The 21,169-nt window shown below is 46.3% G+C and overlaps 1 protein-coding gene across 1 annotated transcript in view; it reads right to left on the bottom strand.

Annotated features, from left to right (window-relative positions):
* Window positions 1-1,517: 1,517 nt before the first annotated feature.
* The window catches only part of RASSF3 (Ras association domain family member 3), a 64,338-nt gene continuing 44,686 nt past the window's right edge, over window positions 1,518-21,169 (bottom strand). Inside the window, exons 2-5 of the mRNA XM_031683115.2 lie at window positions 11,283-11,390; window positions 8,964-9,201; window positions 7,025-7,134; window positions 1,518-4,250 (exon numbers count right to left, since the gene is read on the bottom strand). Of these exons, the coding sequence (XP_031538975.2) occupies window positions 4,101-4,250; window positions 7,025-7,134; window positions 8,964-9,201; window positions 11,283-11,390 (606 nt within the window). The 3' untranslated portion in view covers window positions 1,518-4,100. The remainder of the gene's footprint in view (window positions 4,251-7,024; window positions 7,135-8,963; window positions 9,202-11,282; window positions 11,391-21,169) is intronic.

Below are 21,169 nucleotides of genomic sequence, written 5' to 3'. Positions count from 1 at the left end.
AAGTCGGCAGACTGGCAGGACGGCTCTGCCACTCACTCCCAGAGGGGCCATGGGCGAGTTGCTGGACCTCGATGCATTTGTTTCCTCATCTGTAAAATGGGGATGCTGACGATACCTATCTCATGAGGGAGAAAATGGGTTAATACGTGTATAGTACAGAAGGTCTTCGCCTTATGATGGTTGGTTTGATTTTATGATTTTTCAACTTTACAATGAATGGGGTGAAAGTGACACGCATTCAGTAGAAACTGTAGAAACTAGTAGGATTTTAAATTGTGATCTTTTCCCAGACTAATGTTATTTTTTTGTGTTCACAAGGATAAACACCAAATGTAACTGCTCTGTACTTAGACAACCATTCTGTTTTTCACTTTCAGTACAGTATTCCACGAATTACATGAGTATTCAACACTTTATTCTAAAATAGGCTTTGTGTCAGATGATTCTGCCCAATTGTAGGCTAATGTACGTGCTCGGGGTACGTTTATGGGGGGCTGGTCTGAACTATGAGGTTCGGTAGCCAGGTGAACTGATTGCATTTTTGACTTACGATATTTCCAATTTACGATGAGTTTTTCAGAACATAACCCCACCATAAATCAAGGAAGATGTACATAGAGACTTTCCCCCTTCTTTCAAAAACACAACACTTTTAATTAGAATTACCTACAGAGCCCCAAAAGTGTACAATCCTTAAGAAATAATTTTGCAACATAACAACATTCATTTAAACAATTATCAACTGGTGACAGATTCTGAAAGGAAGCCTAGGACAGGAAGCTAACTTCCTTTAAGGATAAAAATTCCAAAACATTCCCACTGCACCTTGGGCTGAACGTCCAAACTGGATTCTTCTGGATATTTTGACGAAAAAGATCTATACAGAGCCGTCATTTCCATCATCATTATTTTCACCTATAAAGCAGCTACAGTACTTGCAGTGTGTTCTCCTTCACGGGCCGGTCAGCCTCGCTCCTGTATCACCCGCGCCTCTAGGGGGCAGCGCAGTGCTAAAAACACTTGCCAGCAGCAGGCGTGGGGGCCTAAGAGGAGAAACGTGCACCCATCTGGTGTGAGACAGTCACACTGACCAAAACACACGGATACTTTACAATGTTGCAAGCGGTCTGTTTTAGGGATGGGAGACCTCGGCAGGAATGGGGGGTGAAGGAAGAGGATTTCTAAGAAAGGGACAATGTTCTATTTTGGTAGTGGTCACATGGCAGCCACTTTATAGTAATTCCTTAAACCGTTCACACGCATTACACACTTGTAAATATATGTATATTTTACAAAACAATTGTTTTAGATATGTGTCACACAGATGGATACTCTTTTTCCCAGAGAACAAGGCAAAGGAAAAATGACATTTGGGAGAACAAATGTGCCCTATTCAAACCTAGTGAAAACTGTCACATTCTCCCCTCTCCCCATCAGTATCTCCACAAAAGCAGCTTCTCCCACTCCTGTGACCTTTTATCTAGCATATTATCACCATAAATAAAAACACACAAACATCAACTAACAACTTCAACTTTTAATAATGGAAACAACTTGCCATTCCAGAAACAATTTCAGGGGAAGAAATATCTTCCCATAAAAATAAACTTAAACTCATCAAAATTATAAATATTATAATTTTTTTTCTACTTCTGCAATTTCAAATGCTCCCCTGCAATACTACCCCTTCATTTAAACTTAACTCTTTCCTGTACCATCACATACTGAAGAGAAAACAGTATTACAGCAAAGCTTCAATAGTTTAATTTTAACATAAGAATTTGTACAATGATTTTTTTTTTTAATCTTTGGCCTCAGTGGCCTTTTACACAATAAAAATGCTGCTGCAGTCACCAGTGTTTGGGAGAGACCGTCAGTCTTCAAGAACCACAAACTGACAGAATTTCAACACAGTAAGTTTTCCAAATCGCAACATGCAGTGCACGTGACAATGAGCGAGGTCCTGGATGATACAGATGAGGATGCCTAATTCAGACGATCTATTTCAAGTAAAAAAAGAAAAAAAAATTCACAGATACCCATCAGCTACTACTTTAGGTTCTAACAGTGTCTTAATCTGAGAAACAAAGGCTTCACCAAATATGAGCTTACTAGGATGGGTAATTAAAAGACCAGGTGGTGGATAACAGTATACTCACACCCAAGCCATAGTCTGAATAGTAAAACCAGTATAAAAACCATGAAGGCATTCCCTGAACAATGAAGGTAAAGTTTTGGGTGGCAACGTCACTAAAACCTCATTGACGCACTAAAAAGAAGTCACATGCAAAATTAAACAAGATGTGCCCTACATATTTTATAGCTAGTTCTACTTTTTTTTTTTTCTTTCCAACTTTCCTTAAAAAGCTTAGGAAGATACGATTGTCTCAGTAACGTGTGTGGCACAGCATAAGCGACACTTCCATCTGCCTCCAACAGGACAGGTGCTCTCTGAAAAGTCAGAAGAGCCACCAAGAGGGGAAGAGAAATGCAATTTTTTTAAAAGGCACCGTTTTGTTAAGAAGCAAAGAACTGAAGCACCTTGGAATTTCATAAAGAATCCATTAGGTGTCACCAAAGTGTTAACAATTCCTTGGGAATTTATAAACAAACAATACCGAGACTGAAAGTAGACTGCAAGGCCCCTGGAGAACCACAGCACACCTTTCCTGTTGTTTTCAGATTAACTGCTGCGTAAAAGGCAGTTATTTAACCAGCTTTAAGGAGGGCTTCTATTGCACTCTCATTTCTTTGGTTTTGCAGGAACAAGCTCTTTAGTTAAAAAGTTTCCATCGAGAACCCCTCCTGTGCGGTCCGCGGCGGGCGGATGCCGCCGTCCTCCTTACAGTCAGGTCACCCTTTGGACTGAGGATCTGAAGGTCCTGGGTCTTTAATCCATAGCCCTGTTCTACATTATGTAAGATCAGACTTCAATGTATAAGACAAAGTGAGAAGGGAAAGAAGTGAGAGGGAAGGAGGGGGAGGGGAGGGGAGGGGAGGAAAAGAAAACAGGGAAAGGAGGGCGTGATTGTCACAAAAGTGTGCTGGGCACCCCTCACCTGACAAATCCCCCGGCCAACAATCAGGGGGAAATAGTTGCCTCCTCCCCAAACTCCTTTCCCACTGTGAAAGCATTCTCAGGGGAAAACAGTAACTTCACAGGAGTTGTAGCACATGCTCGCTGCCCACTGGCCAGAGAAGCCACGCAAGTCAGACCTTCTGCTCGTAGGAGAGAAGGCAGAACCGGGGCCGGTCCGCCCAGGGGGCAGCTCTGTCCCGTTTGGAACATGCACCCATCTGCACGCCGGGTCCTCTGGGTCAGCCGCACTTAGTCCCTCCTGTTGGCCCAGCTCCTACTGTCTTTGGTTCTGTTCCCACCTCTTACTCACCAGGAAATCAAGCAATATGACCATGGGTTTAACATCGCTAAACTGAAAAAGCTTTTAACTCGTTCACAAGCAAATTCTCCTCCTCTACCACCCACCCACTCACCGTCCAAACCACTTTCCCCCAGGGCTCGCCACCCCTACTCTTGCCTTCTTCCAAACTTGCTCTTTCCTTTCTTTGTCAGACTCCTCCAAATTCCTTCACCAACTCCTCAGATTTCCTAGCTTCCCGTGCCCTTCAATTCACACGGATCACTTCCTCTGACATTTAAGAAAAAAAAAAAAAAAGACAGGTAGTTTCAACACAGGACAAGTATTCAGACAGATTCCTGGTTAAGCTTTTAAAAAATCATTTGCACAACCTTAAGCTTAATTAACATCATCATCACATACTTAAAATAACTAAAAGAAAACAAGGGGGTGGGGGGAACCAACCCAGAGTCCATGCTTCAAAGCGCTCTCGAAGGCTCCAGATGAGACTAGTTTCACAGCTTGCCAAGAGGTAACACCGCAGTGCCGAACAGAACAAGCTTGCAGAGTCCCTTGCAGAGGACGCCGCGTGAGCACTCTGGGGAACTAGACCTAGAGATTCTTCAAGGGGGGAGGCGCTGGCATCATGGGGCAAGGAAACCGCCCTCCGACAAGAGGGACACAGGCGGCCGGTGTGCACGCAGGTCCCACGCCGTCCCGTCCCCGAGGGGCAGGGCCCGCGCGTTACCCGGGTTTCCACAGCTGGCTCAGGGCTCCCTCCAGCTTGTGTCTATAGACCGCGTAGCGCTCCTTCAGGGTCTGTAGCTGCTCCTCTTCTTCCTTGTCCAAGATCCGCAAGAAGTTTTGGAGCTCGGGCAGGCTGAAGGCTTCCCACTGCGAGAGAATACCCAAAATGAAAGATGCCAGGTGCTTCATTCAGTGTGAAGACTTAGGAATGCGGACCCGAAGCACAGGGAGGCGTGGGTGCCCTCCCCTCCCGCAGTATGCTGCCCAGTGGTCAGGGAGGTCCTGGTTCACCAAAGCCGAGCCCCCTACCAGCCTTCCCACCCTCTCCGCTCCCCTCCTCCCACCCTTTCCAAAGGGGCTCTCACCTCAGTACCCCTAAGTCCATGAGACACTCTCATCCCAACTGGACCCCCAGACGCAGGAGAAACAGCTCACTCCATCTTCCCTCCATGTGGCGTCATCACTGCCCCCCTCCTCACCTCCCACGATCAACCTTACCAGCTCCTAAGCAGCTCTCCCTAGTGCTACCCACCACCATCTTCTCCTCCATCCCTGGGATAGCCTCCTAGCTCCGTGCAAACACTCCCCAGTCTGTTCCCCCAAACAGCCAGCCTGAAATAAAATGTGAATCAAGGCATGACCCGCCCCTGCTTGGAATCAGTCAACGGCTTCCCTTGGTTGTTTTCTGCTAAGTCTCAATGACGCTAACCTCTCCAGTCCCATCTCTCTCACACTGTGCCCCTCATTCATTACCCTACATGGCTTTGCACATGCTCCCCCTTCCTCCACTTACCCTGGCGAACTCCTCCTCAACCTTCCAGTGCCAGCTCAAATGCCACTTTCTCTAAGAAGCCTTCCATGATTTCCTTCCCTTCCTTCCCAGCCAGGACTCAGTCTATTAGAAGCTCTCACAGCACTGGAAGCCCTGACCACAAACGGTTTTTCAATTATTATAATTATTCGCTTTTAGCTGAGCATCTCTCTCGCCCACATCCTACCCTCACTACAGCTGCTGTGAATTATTTGGGCTTTTTTCTCTGGCCCTTGAGTCTCTGAGCTCTATTTCCCTCACAGCATCTGGTACTTTGCAGGCACCAAATGTATGTTTGTGGGTTTTTTAAATCTATTTTTAAATTAAAGCAGTAAATACCAAAGAGGGCATTTGACATCACCTGGGAGGCGTTTTTCCAAACTATGTCTTCCCCTCCCAGAAAAGAGTCCTTGGGTCCTGGGCTGAGAATCACAGTCTCGGCCAGGAGCAGTTTCTGATGGGGGATTCTCAGGGGTGTACGGGACAGAAAAGACGAGAGAACCTAATATAGCAAGTGCATAGAGAGGAGCAAGAATAAAACCACCAAGTGGGCCAATGACAGAAAGCTCTCGGAGACTGATTTTGAGCCAGTTATTAACGAAAATGAGAACCATGAAGCACGAAAGCAGAACTTTCCACATTAGAATATTCTGTTAATTTAAAAAGTAACATTTTACTTTTCACATACGTTCTCCCAAAGTAAGACATTATTAAATATCACCTCCCTTCCACTCCCTGACAGCTATGGAAAGTTGCTTCCCTCAAGGCAGTCAACCTTAAAAACCTGAAACAACTGCACCACACAGAGGCCCGGGACAGCCGTCCCGAACGTTAAAACACAACGTCAATTTCAAAACTGAGCGAACGTTAATGCCCTCCTGACGGCGTAGCTCCAACTGCCCTCAACTACGTGCAACACTCAGAAACCAGCACCGAGAAAGACAGCACGCTGACAAGTCTGGCTTAGTTAGGCTTCCAGGGAAGGCTACCACGCACCAAACTAAAAAGCCAGATTTTAGACTTTTGCTCCCAGCCTTCTCCTCAAAATGAGAGTGAATTTTAAAAATTTCAAAACACGGAGAATCCAGAGAAACTTCAAGATGTCCAAAATCATTGTCTTCCCAAAACTGCCTAAGGAAAGTTCCAATTTAAACCGACATATAAGCATAACTCTTTACCAAGCACGTTTATATATATTTCTAATGTGGCACAAAATGCGACACAAAACCACCTTTTCAAGGCTTTCCTCCCACTTTACAGATTCTAAAACTGAGGACTGAAAAGGTTAGATTTACCCAAGGTCACGCTCCTGATCTAACAAGAGGAGCAGTCGGAAACACAGTCTCGGTTTCTTAACTTTTAACCTAGAAACACTCTTCTCACTGCCTCACAGAATGTTCTACGTGGACAAGTCATCCCATTTCCTATTCCAGACAAAAGGCTGAGACCCAGAGCTTGAGAGATTTACTCATGTGACACTTGATCTAGAAGGACAGTCTAAAGTGCTTTTTCCTTCAACTGAGCTGACCCAAATATAGTCCTCCATGGAGAGAAAATGGCCAACGATGGACATGTATAAACATGATTTCTTAATCACTGGGGCAAAGAGGAAAGAGTGTAGAAAGTTAAACGTCTTTCCTGGTGAAGAGATTGCATTTCCTCTGATTTCCCTTTAGAGCGAAGGAGCCTGGGGACCTTGGTTAGCAGCAAACATATGGAGAGTGTCGACTTTCAAAGCTCAGCTGGATTCGAGTAATTTGGAGACAGGAGTGAAAATGACTCTCTGGGTGGGGATCAAGTGAAAAAAATTTTATTTCCTCCCACCTCTGAAAATTACAGACCAATATAATGAGTGTTATAAAAGAATTATATTGTAGGCTAACTTCGGGCTCATTTCTGGCAATTCAAAAACGTTCAGGAAGCTGCCCTCCCTCCACAGGACCATCTCTCATCCCATGGCAGGCAGCTCAGGCAGATAGGCAGACAGACAGACACGTTCCCTCTCAACTCTGTCCCCTCCTCCTCCACAGTGGTAAAGTCACCAGATCAGAGCAATAAAACAGGGCCAGCTGGTCTGTAGAGTTTAAAGCAAGAATGAACAATCACTTACCTCTCCAATTTCATGTTCACGAAGAACAAAACTAAGTGTGTCTGTCCTGGGCCCTGCTACCAGACGCAGGTAGAGTGGATGTTCCCGGTCCGAGAGCTTGCAGGCGTAGACTGGGTGAGGAAGCAAGGGCGTGTCACAAACAGAGCGTTACATCCTTCCCCCACCCCACCAGCACCCTCACCGCCCTTCCCTCAGACCAAGGCAACAGTCCGTGCTACCCAACTGCACCGTCCTCCTCACTGTTACCAATGAACAGTCCACAGTGGAAAGAATGCTATACTATTTCCACTCTATCTGCACAATCTAAACTGTGCCTTGATTAAAAAGGAAATAATTTTCAAGAATGAAAGTAAATGAGTACTGCTCCCAAAATGGGCTTATAATTAATTCTGCTCCTCCTGTTAGAAAGCAAGATGAACTTTAAAAAGGATCTGCCACTCCTTTAAAAACAATAAAAATATACCATCTCAAGAACATGAAATCGGAGGTCTAGAAGCAAATCTCCCTACAGATTAATTTAAAATTAGCAGCCACAGAATGATGCAGTCTGAATACAAGCTCTGGCGGCTTTAAGCCCAGCTGTGGGTGTTTCATGCTGTGTGTGTGTATGTGCGCGCAGGCACACAGGTTCTGGCATTCACTGCCTTGTGGGTTAAGAGATTTGTTCTTGTGGGTAACATATCAGTAGGAGGCTATTACTGTCAGATTATGTAGCTGAAGTCCAGGTGAGCAGGGACAGAAGCTGGCAGGACAAAAAAGTCACCTGAATTGGTCTGTATCATTTTGGTACTTCCAGATACAAGTGCACTGTAGGTTCCAATTTCCTTGTGGATGTAAACCTCCCCCATGCTGCTGAGCCTGTGGCCTCTAGGGGACAGGAACTTTGGCCTATTCATCTCTGTATTTACTCGGCAGGGCCAGCCCACATGTCAGCCCACAGTACGTGTTGAAGAAACGTGCGCATACTTAGTAACTGGCTGGGTTTCAGCCCCAGGTGACTCCAGGACACTCCCATCATGTCAAGATGAGTGTATTTTCTGCTACAGCTGCTGTTGGCTCTACCCAGAAAAACTAGAGAAAGCTCAAGCAGCTGACTGCTCACACATACATGCCACGTTCGAATTAGCACTGAGTGAATCACTGAATCACTGTTGTCTACCACTGGTATCAGCTTCTGCTCCGCGAGTACCTGACCCAGCTTATTCAGTTTCATGCAGTAATTGAATATTCTCTTTCTAGCCACTGAATGTGGGTATTAAGTTCAGACAGGCAGACCTCAGATCAAATTGTTATTCACCTACTGCATGTGCCCCTGCGGGGGCAGGGTGCCAAAACGCCCCAGGGCAACACCTAGGGAGGCAGGGTCCGGGCATGCCATTTATGTGTAAGTGTGAAATGCGCACTAACACACGTGTGCTTCCCCATCCTGGGTCTCGGGGAATCCAAGTCCAACAAGCCACTTCACATTCAGAGGCACATCCGAGGTAGAATGTGCCACTGAAAGCTTTGAGCCCAGAGGCATTCTTTTCTGTCCAAAACAGCATTAAAATCAAAGCAATCCAGGGGGAGGTGATAGCTCAAGTGGTGGAGCGCATGCTTAGCATGCATGAGGTCCTGGGTTCAATCCCCAGTACCTTCTCTACAAAAAAAGAATTAAAAAAAAAATCAAAGCAATCCCAAAACAAAACAAAAAACTATCCCCCTGTGCACATCACAAAATCCTCAACAGATACCCATCACATATGGACACGTCTCAGCTCTTCAGACCCATGACTGTCCAACTCCAAAACATGGACAGCCAGGAAGCATTAAGCGCCTGCCGTGACTGGGCACTGACATAACTGACAGAGATACACCCATCAGTCTCCCTCCTGCTCATGAGGCCAAAAGACACCAGATAAAAGCAGAGACCAGTTTCATTTCAAGCGTGGCGAGGTACCTTGATCTTCCCTGTGACATCGCTTATAAAGTGCAAACTTGGAAGGGCTCTCGGTCACAAGGAACTTCTTGAGCAGGGCCTCGATCACCTCCCCGACAGTGTTGGTGCTGCTGATATGAAGCGTGTTCATACAGCCATTGCTAGTGGGAGCGAATTTTCCAGGGTTCGGGCAAGTCTGTGATGGTTTGCAGAGTTCCATCTGTACTTTGATGAAGCCAGTGTAAATCCCATTTGAATTCTGAAGCAGGAAGAAAAACACACACTTAGCTGGGCATCTTAAGGAAGGGGTATATCAAAAACAAAACAAAATAACCGAAAAAGGAAGGGGAAACACTCTCTTGTTCTCTTCTTTTCCAGTTTGGGGGCAGAATGTCACTCAAGATTGCCCACCAGGGAGTGACTCGGGGGAGGTCAACACACTCCAGGAAAGTGCTTCCAGAGGCCGGGTCTGCGGGGCAGATGTGGGGACTGAAGTCCAGGATTCACGCCTCTGAAGCTACACGTGAGAGGTCAGGGCCCAAGGGTAAGGTTACAACCCACCAGGCCACATGCTAGCCAAACCGCCAGGCTCATTAAAGCCTGGGGATGTGTCCGGGCTAACTGTTCAGAGGAAACATCCCCAACTGATGACCGGCTATTACACCAAAAAGGAAAGTCACAATTAGGACTGAAATACTCAAGCAACGAGGAGCAGACGGGAAGAAAACAAGCTATTTTCATCCCTAGTGGCTACGATGAGACACACCAGAGACTACCCACTTTGCTTAAACTTCCTCCTGTCACACACGTCCCATACAGCATGGGCTACAGGACGAGGCCTTTCAGGCACCTCGAGCAGCCGTAGTTTTAAAACAAATTCAAGCTACCATGTAAACTGAAGACATTATAATACAAGCACTTGTCTTTTTTGATGTAACGTGGTACTGATGTCTCCTACATATACGTGTATTTTAATAGCTTTATTGAGGTATAACTTTTATACAAAAACCCTGCATATTTAATAATGCACTGTTTGATGAGTTTAACATTTGTCTTAATTGGTGGTAGAATTATTTCTTAGTGCTAAAGATTGTCATAATGGTCTTGTTTACTTTTTAGTTTTAGCATGTTTAGAAAAAAATGTAGTGTTTTATTTAAACGAATCATCAGGTGTCATCTATAAATGTTAACACAGTTAACAGAGAACATGAAGCCCTCCTTTATGATCCATTATTTTTCTTCCTTTCTACAAGATCACTTTATAATGCTAATTCACTCATTCATTCTTATGGAAATTATACAACACTTAACATTTTTTATCTTTGAAACAACATGGAAGCTTGCATCTGTTTTAATCTCCCAAGAGTGGGTGGGATGTGGAATTGTTCTACTTTGATGAAAATTATGTTTGAAAAAGGAGAAATATGACTGCCAAAATAATGAGGAATGATCTTGAGATCAGCCACTGTCTCCCCTTCGTGGGGGAGCCCCACCAGGGGGGGATCCTTCATCACAAGGGCTTATATTTAAAAGCTCCTCCCCAAGGGTCACAGAACTCAGGAGGGCCTCTTCTAACTGGGTCACCCCATCCTTTGCTCAACCCTGTCAGTTCACAGTCAACAGACGGCAAGGCAGGGGTCCAAGCGCCCTGGGCGCTGGCACCAAGGGAAGGCAGGTGCCTCCAGGAAAGTCACCAAGTGGACGGGTAAGGCCAGAGCAGTTTAGAGGAACGTGCATCTAGCTCTGTTGTCAGCTTCCCTTTCCTTGTCACCCAGCCTAAGCTGCTCCCTCCTACACCCTCACTCCCCACCGAGCTTCAAACAGCATCAGCACAAAGCTGCAGGAGGCTGAACCAACACTGCCGGAAGCGGAACATTACAAACTTCATCTCACACCCACAACCAGCTGAGAAAAATCTGAGCTCAATTCTGTTTCAATCCATGGGCACAAAAATCCTTTTCCTGACACTTCCAAATTTATTTACACAAGATAAAACTTATCTAGGGCCTCATTAGAATCTGAGTTACCGCCCATACGTTAACCAGGCAAGGATTACACTCAATGCTAAAAATCCTTTGGTGGGGAGAGGGGGTGTCATAATATCTTTTAAAGTAAAATTTTAATAAGTGTTGGCTGATTCTGAGATAAAGCTGCTTCAAAACACAGCTTTCATTTGAATGATGCAGAAACACCCTATGTTCCGATCTTGCATACCTTGACCATTAAACACCTGCAGGTGTGACCTGGAGATTTTAAGACACACAGACTGTAGTACCAACATCTCACATCTATCTTTCAACATGTGTCAACCTGAACACTATTATTATGATGCGTGCTCACCAAGGTCATCTTCAGCTTGTCTGTGACTGCTAAATTGTACTTGTGAACTTTCTCTTTGATTTCCTCTTTGCTGAGGTAATTGTGGGTTTCCTTCTCTTTCTCCACATCCTAAAGAAAAATGAGACATGCCACACATGAGCAATCACAGAAAAAAACATAGATAAACTAACATTTTTCTTTTTACATTCCATGGAAGAACTGTGGAGCACTTTACCTACACACACACACACACACACACACACACATGCACGCACATCCCTTACTGTCCAACTCTCCAGGCTCATCCACCAATTATGGTCCCTGTTCCTTCAGACCAGCCTTCCTGAGGGATGTATCAAATAAAACTAACTTGTCAGTGACTAAAAGCAGTACTTCATTAAATATTATTTTGCAAAAACTGACTCCTGCAAAAACATCATTCCCCAAGAATGCCCGCTAGATTCGCTGCTTCTAGTTTAAACAATAAAAGACACGTACCAAAAGCGTGTCTTTTCTCTTCAACAAATCCTATGAACGTTATGGCCTTTATAGCTTTACCATCTTTATCAGCAAAAAGTATGGTAGTTATTAACTGTTCAACTGGCACTGATCACTGACCTGTCAAACTCTACACAACTACCAGAAGGTAATTTAATTTTCCAAACAAATACTCAGGTCAAGATACAAGTAGCCAGACTTCCTGGATCCAGCCACTCTCAACCCCCACCCCTCCAATCTCAGCCCATCCTCGCCTCCCCATACTCTGGAGGGGAGGATTTTAGTTGAACCCTATCGTCTCTGGGGAGAATTCACTAACTGGTTTTGTCTGAAGAGCTCAACCAGTGTGTGACATCATGCGGTGGCTATTATGTGACCACAGACGGCTACTCCTCAGTGTTGTGGCCCCATGAAGCCAGGTATACCAGGCACCTGACTTGTATTTCATGTACTTCTTCCAACAACCCAACCAAGCAGGCATCTTTACTCCAGATGAGATCAAGTTCTAGGAAGGAAATTAATCTGCCAGTAGAAACTTCACTGCTCCGTAGACATGCTGGAACTCACCTGAAACCTTGATCCCGAAGCCTCCCTCCCGCCAACCTCAGTGACTCCAACTGAGACCTCCAAATACTCCACGGTTTTCTGAGACTTCCAAGTATTTCCACAGGGGTCCTCATTTAGCATCGCCACGTTACAGACAGGGACACTGAGACTTACTGAGGTCAAGTGCCTTTTCCAAAAACCACCCAACTGGTTAGGAGATGAAGCTCAATTTCCATCCAGGCCCCCTATGTTGTTTCCACTAAATCAAACAGGTCCCCACCATTCCCACCCGGGTGTTTGAAAACTTAAAGAAAGGCTGCATAATCAGATTCAAACCTGAGTAGCAACTCAGAAAAGATGAAGGGTCCTAACAATCTTCAAGACAGAGAGGAAAAGAGAGGGTAATAGCTCAGACAGAGCACATGCTTAGCATGCACAAGGTCCTGGGTTCAATCCCCAGTACTTCTATTTTTAAAAAGTTTTTTTTTAAATAAAAGAAACTACCAACTGTTTTAAAACAAACAAACAAACCAAAAAAACGAAAAAAAAAGAGGAAGAACAAGATTGGATGACTCACTCCTCAACCTTTAAAAGGTACCTCTTCTCCAGCCAGACGCATCACTCCATCCTCACAGCTGGATGTTCTCCAAGCAGGCATCTGCCCCACCTTACGCTGTGAGCTGGGGTTAGAGATGCACAGAGAACGGCCACAGCAGGACTTGCAGGAACACTTTAAAGGTATACAGTGGCTCTAGATCCACTCACGTCTCAAGTTCCTTAACTGTAGACTCCCAGAGGGGTGTGCTGACTACAAGTCATCTCGGTAACTTCTGGATTCCAACACTGTCCCCGTGAGGGCTGAGGGGTCAGTGGTGGGTGGCACTGGGACAGCAGCAGCGCAGGACAGCATGGTCACTGCCCAGTTGCAGGAACGGGCCTCCAAGTCCCTTGGGAGCCTTCCATCTGCCCATGTAAAACCCGAAAGCACTCTTATTTTTGGTATCACTGGTTAGGAGGGGGTAAAAACCTGCAGATAAAAATAAGCTTTTGTAGAAGCTTCGATGACTATTTCCAAGGAAATTTAAAACATGTCTCCTATCTCTCTGCTTGCCCTGCTCCTTCGAGTCCACACTCAGCCGCTACAGGCCATAGCTGAGGGACAAAGTCAGACGGTCTTTTTTCAACATTCATTTTTCACTTTGAACTGTCCGAGGACTCTTCCAAGCATATCCTAAAAAGTATACAGTAAGAGATTTTCCGTTTCATGGGTGTGGGGTGTGATGCTGGCAGGGCCAAGGATGCTGTGGAAAGTGCCCTGGTCCAGCCCGGGTCTATGGCCAGCTAATCCCGTGCACTGGGCTAGGAACCTGCCTGTCTGAACCCTCACTTCCTACCAAATAAAGGGATTGGAGTAGACATCTCCCCTGGCCTGATAGGGTATGTTTGCAGAGCTGGCTTCCACTGGTGTGACCAATGGGACAAGGTGGTTCCATTCAAGCAATGGAGCAAACCAAAGACTCACCATTAAAAACATACAAAAGAGCGAACTGCGCAAATATTGTAGCCCTAGGGGTTACCGCTTAAGGAAGAAGGGAGGAGTCTAAGGGGGAAGGAGGAGGGGTGAGGGGAGCGATTTTGAGCAAGGAGCAGCGTGGTCAAGTCATTTTGGTCAGTCCTTAATCACATGTCTTGGTGATGCTGCTGGACTTCTCACCCACCCTGAGACCCCCTCATGTTAGCATTCCCAGGATCTTGAGGAAAGTCAAAGGAGCAAGCCAGTCAGGGAAGAGAGACTCGCCCTGGGTCGTCCACATACGGATGACTGGGACGTGCGTGTGTAACAGCTCTCCCGCCTTCTCAGAGATTAAAAACCCAGGAAACGGTAGGAAGCAATAACAGAAAAGAGTTGGACCCAGAGGTCTCCAAGATCCCTTCCAAAGCTAAAAAACCTCATTAATACAAAATGAACTGGAAAGCAAATCCCAGAGAAGCAGCTAAAACCTAAAGGGCTGTGATCCTGTATTTTTTTAACTGAAATATAATCAAAACAATATTATATTAGTTTCAGGTGTACAGTATAGTGATTCAATATTTTCATACATTAGAAAATGACCACCAATGTATTGAGATAATTGACATAGAACATTTTATTTGTTTCAAGTGTACAACATAATGATTTTATGTGTATAAAAACACTCAGCATAGTAAGATTAGCTAACATTCATCCCCACACATGGTTAACTTTTCTTTCCCTTGTGATGAGAACCTTTAAGATCTACACTCTTTTCTGTGATCTCCTATTTTTAAGTCAACTGTAATTGTAGCAACTGTACACCGAGGCCTATTCACTCAGCAAATATTTGCTGATCAGAAGCTGTGGGCCCTGCCCTGCCCAAGTGGGGACGTCAGCCGCCACCTCCACCCTCCCGGCACTTTCTGTCCAGCACAGGTCGAGTGAGGGTGAGGACTGTCAAAGAAAGGAGGCTTCCAAGATGATTACCAACCACGCTTGCTCCGAGGGAAGGAGCTGGCAGGTGAGGGAAAGCTCAGGCCCTGGAATGGAGGACAGTGTCAAGAACCGGAGAAAGTCTCCTGATTTGGGAAAACTTCCAGAGGGTTTACCCCTTTAGAAGAGATTCCCCTCCCGCCTGCCCTCCAAACACAGTGCCTCTGAGAACACGGCTGTCCTAGCAGGATGTGACCCAGAGGGACAGAGTAGGGACAAAACAGCACTAAGGTGAAAACAAGAAGGAGAGGGTTTAAAAAAGAAAAAAAAAATCCGTGCAGTGGGCGTGGAACCGATACAGCGAAGCACAAACATCCATGTTTAATTGCGTGGCGAGCAGAGGAAACGGCCTGGGTGCTGGCGTCTGCGAACGCAGGCGTTATTGTTCTTGGCAGCCGGGGAGGGTATGATGCCATCAGGCCTGAGAGCGTCTGTTTGGGAAGTTACAAGCCATCTTTTTTACAAGCCACTTTTCTCTTATAGTCCCCAAACCCTCCAATTTCTCAGAGGGAGAGTTCTCCCCTGCAGAATTATAAACCCCAGACACTTCTCTCGTGTTTACATCTAGCAAGCCCTGGAGGGCTGCGCTGGGGTTTGCCCCAGTTCCTGGGTGGGGTCACATCGCTGTTTTTACACCCGGTGAACTTTCATAAGGGACACGCCCTACCTCCCAGACACACAGGAATCCCAGGCAGTGTGGCCCCACCCCGGGCTCATGAAGCAAGACTGTCTAAGAACACACACACACACACCCCCACCCCTGGGCAAAGGGTCTGAACACTGTTTATATGCCCTTCTTGCTAACTTTCTCCTGTAACTCTGAAATTGTACCAAAATTAGAGTTTTCTTCCAGTTTTATTAATATAATTGACAGACAGCACTATATAAGTTTAAGGTGCACAGCATAAAATATTTTTAAGTTAAAAACATAACAATAAAAAAGCAAACAAACATAAAACATCTGAGAGTAACTACCTGGGGGGAGGGGGGAAGAGAAAGAGAGGGGGGAGAGGCACGATGAATCTGGCCCTACCACTCCCTCTATATGATCCTAGTGAAGGCGTACAGTCCATGGCTTAGGCATACTTAGGTCTGAATCACAGCTCTGCCATGTCCTAGCTGTGTGACCGGCAAATTACTTAACCTCTCTGAGTCAGCTTTCATCTCTTTAAAATGTGCAAGCAATATACTTTATACAACTGTTTGAAAATACAATACAACCTATTACTCAACAACTATTTATTGAGTGCCTATTGGGGCCTGGCTCTGTACCAAGCACTTAAAGCTGGGAGAGACCGTGTGGTCCCTGCCTTTCTGCCCTTTCTTGGCTCATAGCCTAATCAAGTTTGTCTTACTTCCAGCCCCACCCCCTTGCCTGTGCGGGGTGTTTTGTTTGCATCACATATCTCTTAAGAAAAAAACTATTGACCCTTTTTTAAAAATGCAAATGGCATAGATACCCCAATTAAGTCAGGGACAATATATGCACCATGCCCATGACAGGAGCACGAGAGACACTCAGCTGCTCTGACTCCTGGCCAGTTTGAGGTCCAGCCTGTGTCAGTTGAGAAGGGTAAACTTGCCAAGTCAACAGGTGCCTTCTCTAAGTGAGGCTCAATTCCAAACTCAGGGATTCCTACTTTTCATCTCCTCTCCAGTTGCAGAAACAGGCAGTCACCTACTGATGTCCCAAACAGACTGGGGAACCTAGTGCAATACAGACAGAACAAGCACCAGCCTTATACTGTGTGCGGAATGAAACGCCAAGCCCCCTTCATCCTAAGACCGCACTTCCCTTGCAAGTGGAATTCAGGGATAGCTCGAGCAGAAGGGAGTCTAGATAATGACTCCTTCACACGTCTTCCTTCCAGCCTCTGTTCCAGCAAAGACATCAAATAAAGTATCATAGACCCGAACAAAAGAGAAAAATCTTGCTGGGAGAGATCCTTCTACAAAATCAGGGAGAGATCAACCAGCAAATCAAAGCAGCCTTGCGCGTAAGCACAGTAGGAAGCGGTGATTTCCAGGAGCAAGCCAGCAAGCCACTGGGAGGGCTCAAGAGAAATTTTCAACAAGTTGGGTTAGAGGCTCCTGAACTAGATTTTAAAGTGTGATGAGCAGGGAAACACTGTCCTGAGATACCTTTTAGGTGCGCAAAGTGAAAACCTTGTGATGAATACAGGCTGCTAAACCCACAGAGCCCCAAGATCTTTTAGGCTGAAAGCATGTATTGCTCTGCCCCAATGAATGCGTGTAGGAAGGGCCACCGGGGCCAGCTTCGTATTTACAGCCCATGTCTCTCAGACGTTCCTCACTTTTGGTGCTGCAACCCCTAAGATGTTAAAATAGGTAGAGGCGCTGAGGGCACCCAGAAAGTTTTCCCAAATGAGGATCAGCATGGCTGATACACATCAGCACTATCCAACAGCATTATCTGCAAGGATGGAAACATTCTGTATCTGTACTGTCCGAAAAAGAGTAGCCACCAGCCGCACGTGGCATCTGAGAATTTGAAATGAGGAACAGAGTTCTAAGTTTTATTTCCTTTTAAATCATGTAAATAGCCACACGCAGCTTGTGGGACTCCACTGGACAGTGAGCGGTACTGGCCTGGAATGCGCGCAGGTGAAAATGAACAAAAAGGAAGGAAAACCTGCCAGAAAGCACAGCAGAATGCTATGCTAAAGTACAACGACAACTGCTCTGGAGCAAGGAGGACCTTACTCCTGAAGGAAAGAACCAGAACTCCTGTTTCTGGGATGTTCGGCGCTGCTGTTCTTGACCTTAAAAGCACAATGTGCTGCTTGCTGCTGTGTTCTCGTGGCACCAGGGTTGACAGTCGGCCGGGTGCCACGTCTAGAGACACACGCTTATCCTGGTGTCCGGCCAAGGCATGCTGATTCATCCCAGCCACTCTCCGGTTGTTCCCCCTGCCACACGGGAAGATTTTTTTTTTTTTAATGGCAGGATATAGAACTGGGGCTCCGTTTCCATTTATATTAGGACTCAGGGACTCATCCTGCCCAAATTTAGCTTGTAGGCAACCTTTCTGTACAGCCATCAAAGACATTTGCTGTTCCTGTTTCCCAGAGCAAGGAAAAAGGAAGGGGGGATGTAAAGCCCCTTGACCCTCCTTGGTTTGAGAGATGCTGTTATCTTATGGGCAGGAAAAGTAAATGGACAAACAGAGGGCAGTAAGAGGGCCCGGGCGGAGCACACAGCACTGCCAAGCAGCACGCGCCCCACAGACCGCTCAGCCTCCAAGGTGCCCTGTGGACAGAAAGGGTCGTCCCCCTCCTCCTCCACTACCCACCCTCACAGATTCCCAATGTACTTTCAAACATTAAAGGCTCTAAGAAGTCCTGCAGGTGACAGACCCGCATAAGCACACAGCAAGGAAACTTGGAAAGAACAGAATTTTAATAGTGGTTCAAGTGTGACCTTCATTAATTACAAGCAAATGGGTACATTACACAGGAACAGACATTTCTTTTCTCTTATCAATTATTCACTTAGCGAGTAGATTCTGTATTCATTAGAGGATCCTAGCACACCCAAACCACATCTGTTGAACTCACAATTTTAAACCTCTTTGTCCCCAAGGCTACTTGTTACACAACAGAGAGAACAGCAGGAGGGAGTCTAGCTGGGATTTTAGAGGACTGCTAAAAAAATGGGCTGAAAAACAACCGGGCAGCAGCCTTATAAGGACGCGATCCTGCACTGGCCTTCTCTTCCACGCACTGTGAAAGAGGCAAAGTGTGCCACCCCTTGCTTTTAAATTCTTCCAGCCTTTCCCCTACCATACACTGGGCCCGCTGATCTCTCCCCCAGGAGCATCCTGTGCTCCCCGACCCTGCCCCCCCACCTTGTGACCCTCCTACTCAAGGCCACCCCACCCAGGAAGCCATCCTCACCACAGCAGCCCTCACTCACCTCTCTCTCCCTGGAACCCCTACGCTAACCTATCAGTTCAGATTCAGCATCTCAGCACCTTCTCCAGTGTTTGTTTCCTGTGTTTCTAAATCTTACTCCTGGAATACTGTGCTGGACTGAGCAGCACACTGGGCACCGAGGGGACTCCCTTCCTTTGCCATGATTCAGTCTGATCCTAGAGTCCACAGCTATCAAACTGCATTTGCAATCCATCCTCTTTTGTATCTCTTATCAATCTGCATCAGGTTTTTCTGTTTGCTTCTCAGAGCAGAATGCATCAGCACGGGCACACAAAAGGCCTTTATGATACCAGATACCAAGTGTGATACGCTTCTGTTACCCATCTGTAGCATCAAAGAACAGAGTCCTTCAAAGGGGCCCCTCCAGTACCCCCACACCGCCGGGGCAGGGAGAGCAGGCCTGGGCCCAGCACGTTAAGAAGATTAATTGCACTTGTGATACACATTAAACGTTTCATCTGGGCCTTCCATGACCTCACTCGTTAAACCCCCTGGTTACCAGCCTGCCATACCCTATATGGCTGTGCTTTTAAAACCGGGTCTCGTGCCAATCGTCAAACAGCCACTCGTTTGTTTGGAGCCAGAAAACAAACTTGGAGTTGGACCAGTCTCCCCAGCGTGCCCCAGCTGGAGGTCCCAACCTCCGGGCATACCAGATTACACCCAGGCTTACAGATCCCAGTCTGACGTGTTTTCAAAGGGAGTTGATTAAGATGCTATTCGTTTCTGAAAGGTGATACATTTCACAACTGGCTTAACCTTCTTTAAATTCTAGGTGAGCCTGGTAAGGAAGAAAGGAGAGATTATGAGAGGCCTCAGAGCCAAGCGCATCCAAATCCTGCTAATCAGCTTTGATAGTTAGAAAAAGAATGTGTCCTCAGGTGAGCCAGCACTCCTTCCCCCACCCACCTCTCCGAGGTCAGAAGGGAGGCGGCAGTGGATTCTCAGGTCTCCAAAGAAAGGTGTGGCCTCCAGGACTTGGTTTCCTTGAGTTCCTTGGTTTCCTTGGTTTCCTAAGAGACCACTGGATTACGGTCCTTTTCCTGGCAGTAAGTTTTCTAAGATTCGGTACCATCTACAACACCACCCTAATCAGGTATTTACAAAGTCAGTCCACTGGGCAGTAGGAAAATTAACTGGAAAAATAAGCATAAGAGATGGCTGAGAAGCCAGGAGCAAAGAGAGACTGACATGACAATGGCGAGCAGTGACTTGATGCTCACCCTAAATTCTAGATTAAAATAGGTCACTGCTCAAGGCGCTCTGGGTCCCCCAGGAGCCGTCCACCCCCCTTGGCAGCAGTTAACAGTCACAGCTCTGGAAGCCACAGTCCCCCTAATTGAGGTGAGCCTAGCGACTAGAGGCGCTTACAAAGTTCAGAGTGTGGAGGTCAGGTCTGGTGACCACCACATCGCTGATGAAACCTTTGGCCACAAGGAGAGGTTCCAGAGAAAGGAAACAAGCAGGCTCGTCTGGAGAGAAGCAGACCGGAAGCAGGAGGCAGGAGGCAGTTTTCCCATCTGGGAAACTCAGCAGGCTCCCACTCCACCAACAGCAGGAATCTGAAAACGAAGGGCACAGGCTTGCAAACAAAACATGTTGTCACCTTGCGAGCTGAAACCTCATTTGAACAGAGGACGCAGAGTCTCAAGAAAAAAAAAAGAAATGTCTGTAGACCAGCACTCCAAGAAGAACTACCAGAAGCAAGGTCATCTGAAAGGTTCTTGGGGTCTTCTTCCTTGCCAGCTGTACTACGGAGTGTAAGTTGCCACTGCCGAGTAAAAAAATTCAAAGCAGCTTAGGTTCTCTGTTTTCAGGCAACACAGAGTTTTAAAATGTAGATGACAGCAACGTGTTCACGCTGACAGTGTCCAGGGAGACAGTCACATTCAGCTCTTTTAAGGCCTGGCTTTGTAAACCTTCGATTCTTGCTCAGTGCAGGCTTACTAATGCACAGGTTCAAACACATTTGCAGACATGGCTCTCGTACCATCTGAGGTGCACAGATGGCACCACCGGAGTAGGGAGAGAATCGGCAATCCTTCCAAGCCACAAGACCAGACCTTGAAAGGTTTTTTTTTTTTTTTAACAGACACACTTGGGAGTCTGAAGGGGGCCATGAGGCGTTAAGCTGTTTCATCTCACTCTTGCTCTCATAAAATTCAACCCACCGCCTCTTCCTGAAGTCTCCTCTCCTCCGCCATCCACCACACTCAAGGTGGCTTTTTTGACTAAGTCTGTTCACAGTCCTTAAACGGCATAGCTGAAGTACCAAGTGCACGGGACTCACTCTTCACGGGCAATACATGAAGAAAAAGAAAGACACCCCTCCACGGCCCTCCACTCTCAGAAGGACAGTGATCTTGCAGAAAATGGGCAAAGAAGAACCATTTCCATATTCA

This window comes from Vicugna pacos, chromosome 12 (genome assembly GCF_048564905.1).
Source record: "Vicugna pacos chromosome 12, VicPac4, whole genome shotgun sequence".
Taxonomy (NCBI): domain Eukaryota; kingdom Metazoa; phylum Chordata; class Mammalia; order Artiodactyla; family Camelidae; genus Vicugna; species Vicugna pacos.
The sequence above is the reverse complement of the archived record's forward strand: the minus strand, read 5'-3'. Positions and strand labels throughout refer to the sequence as shown.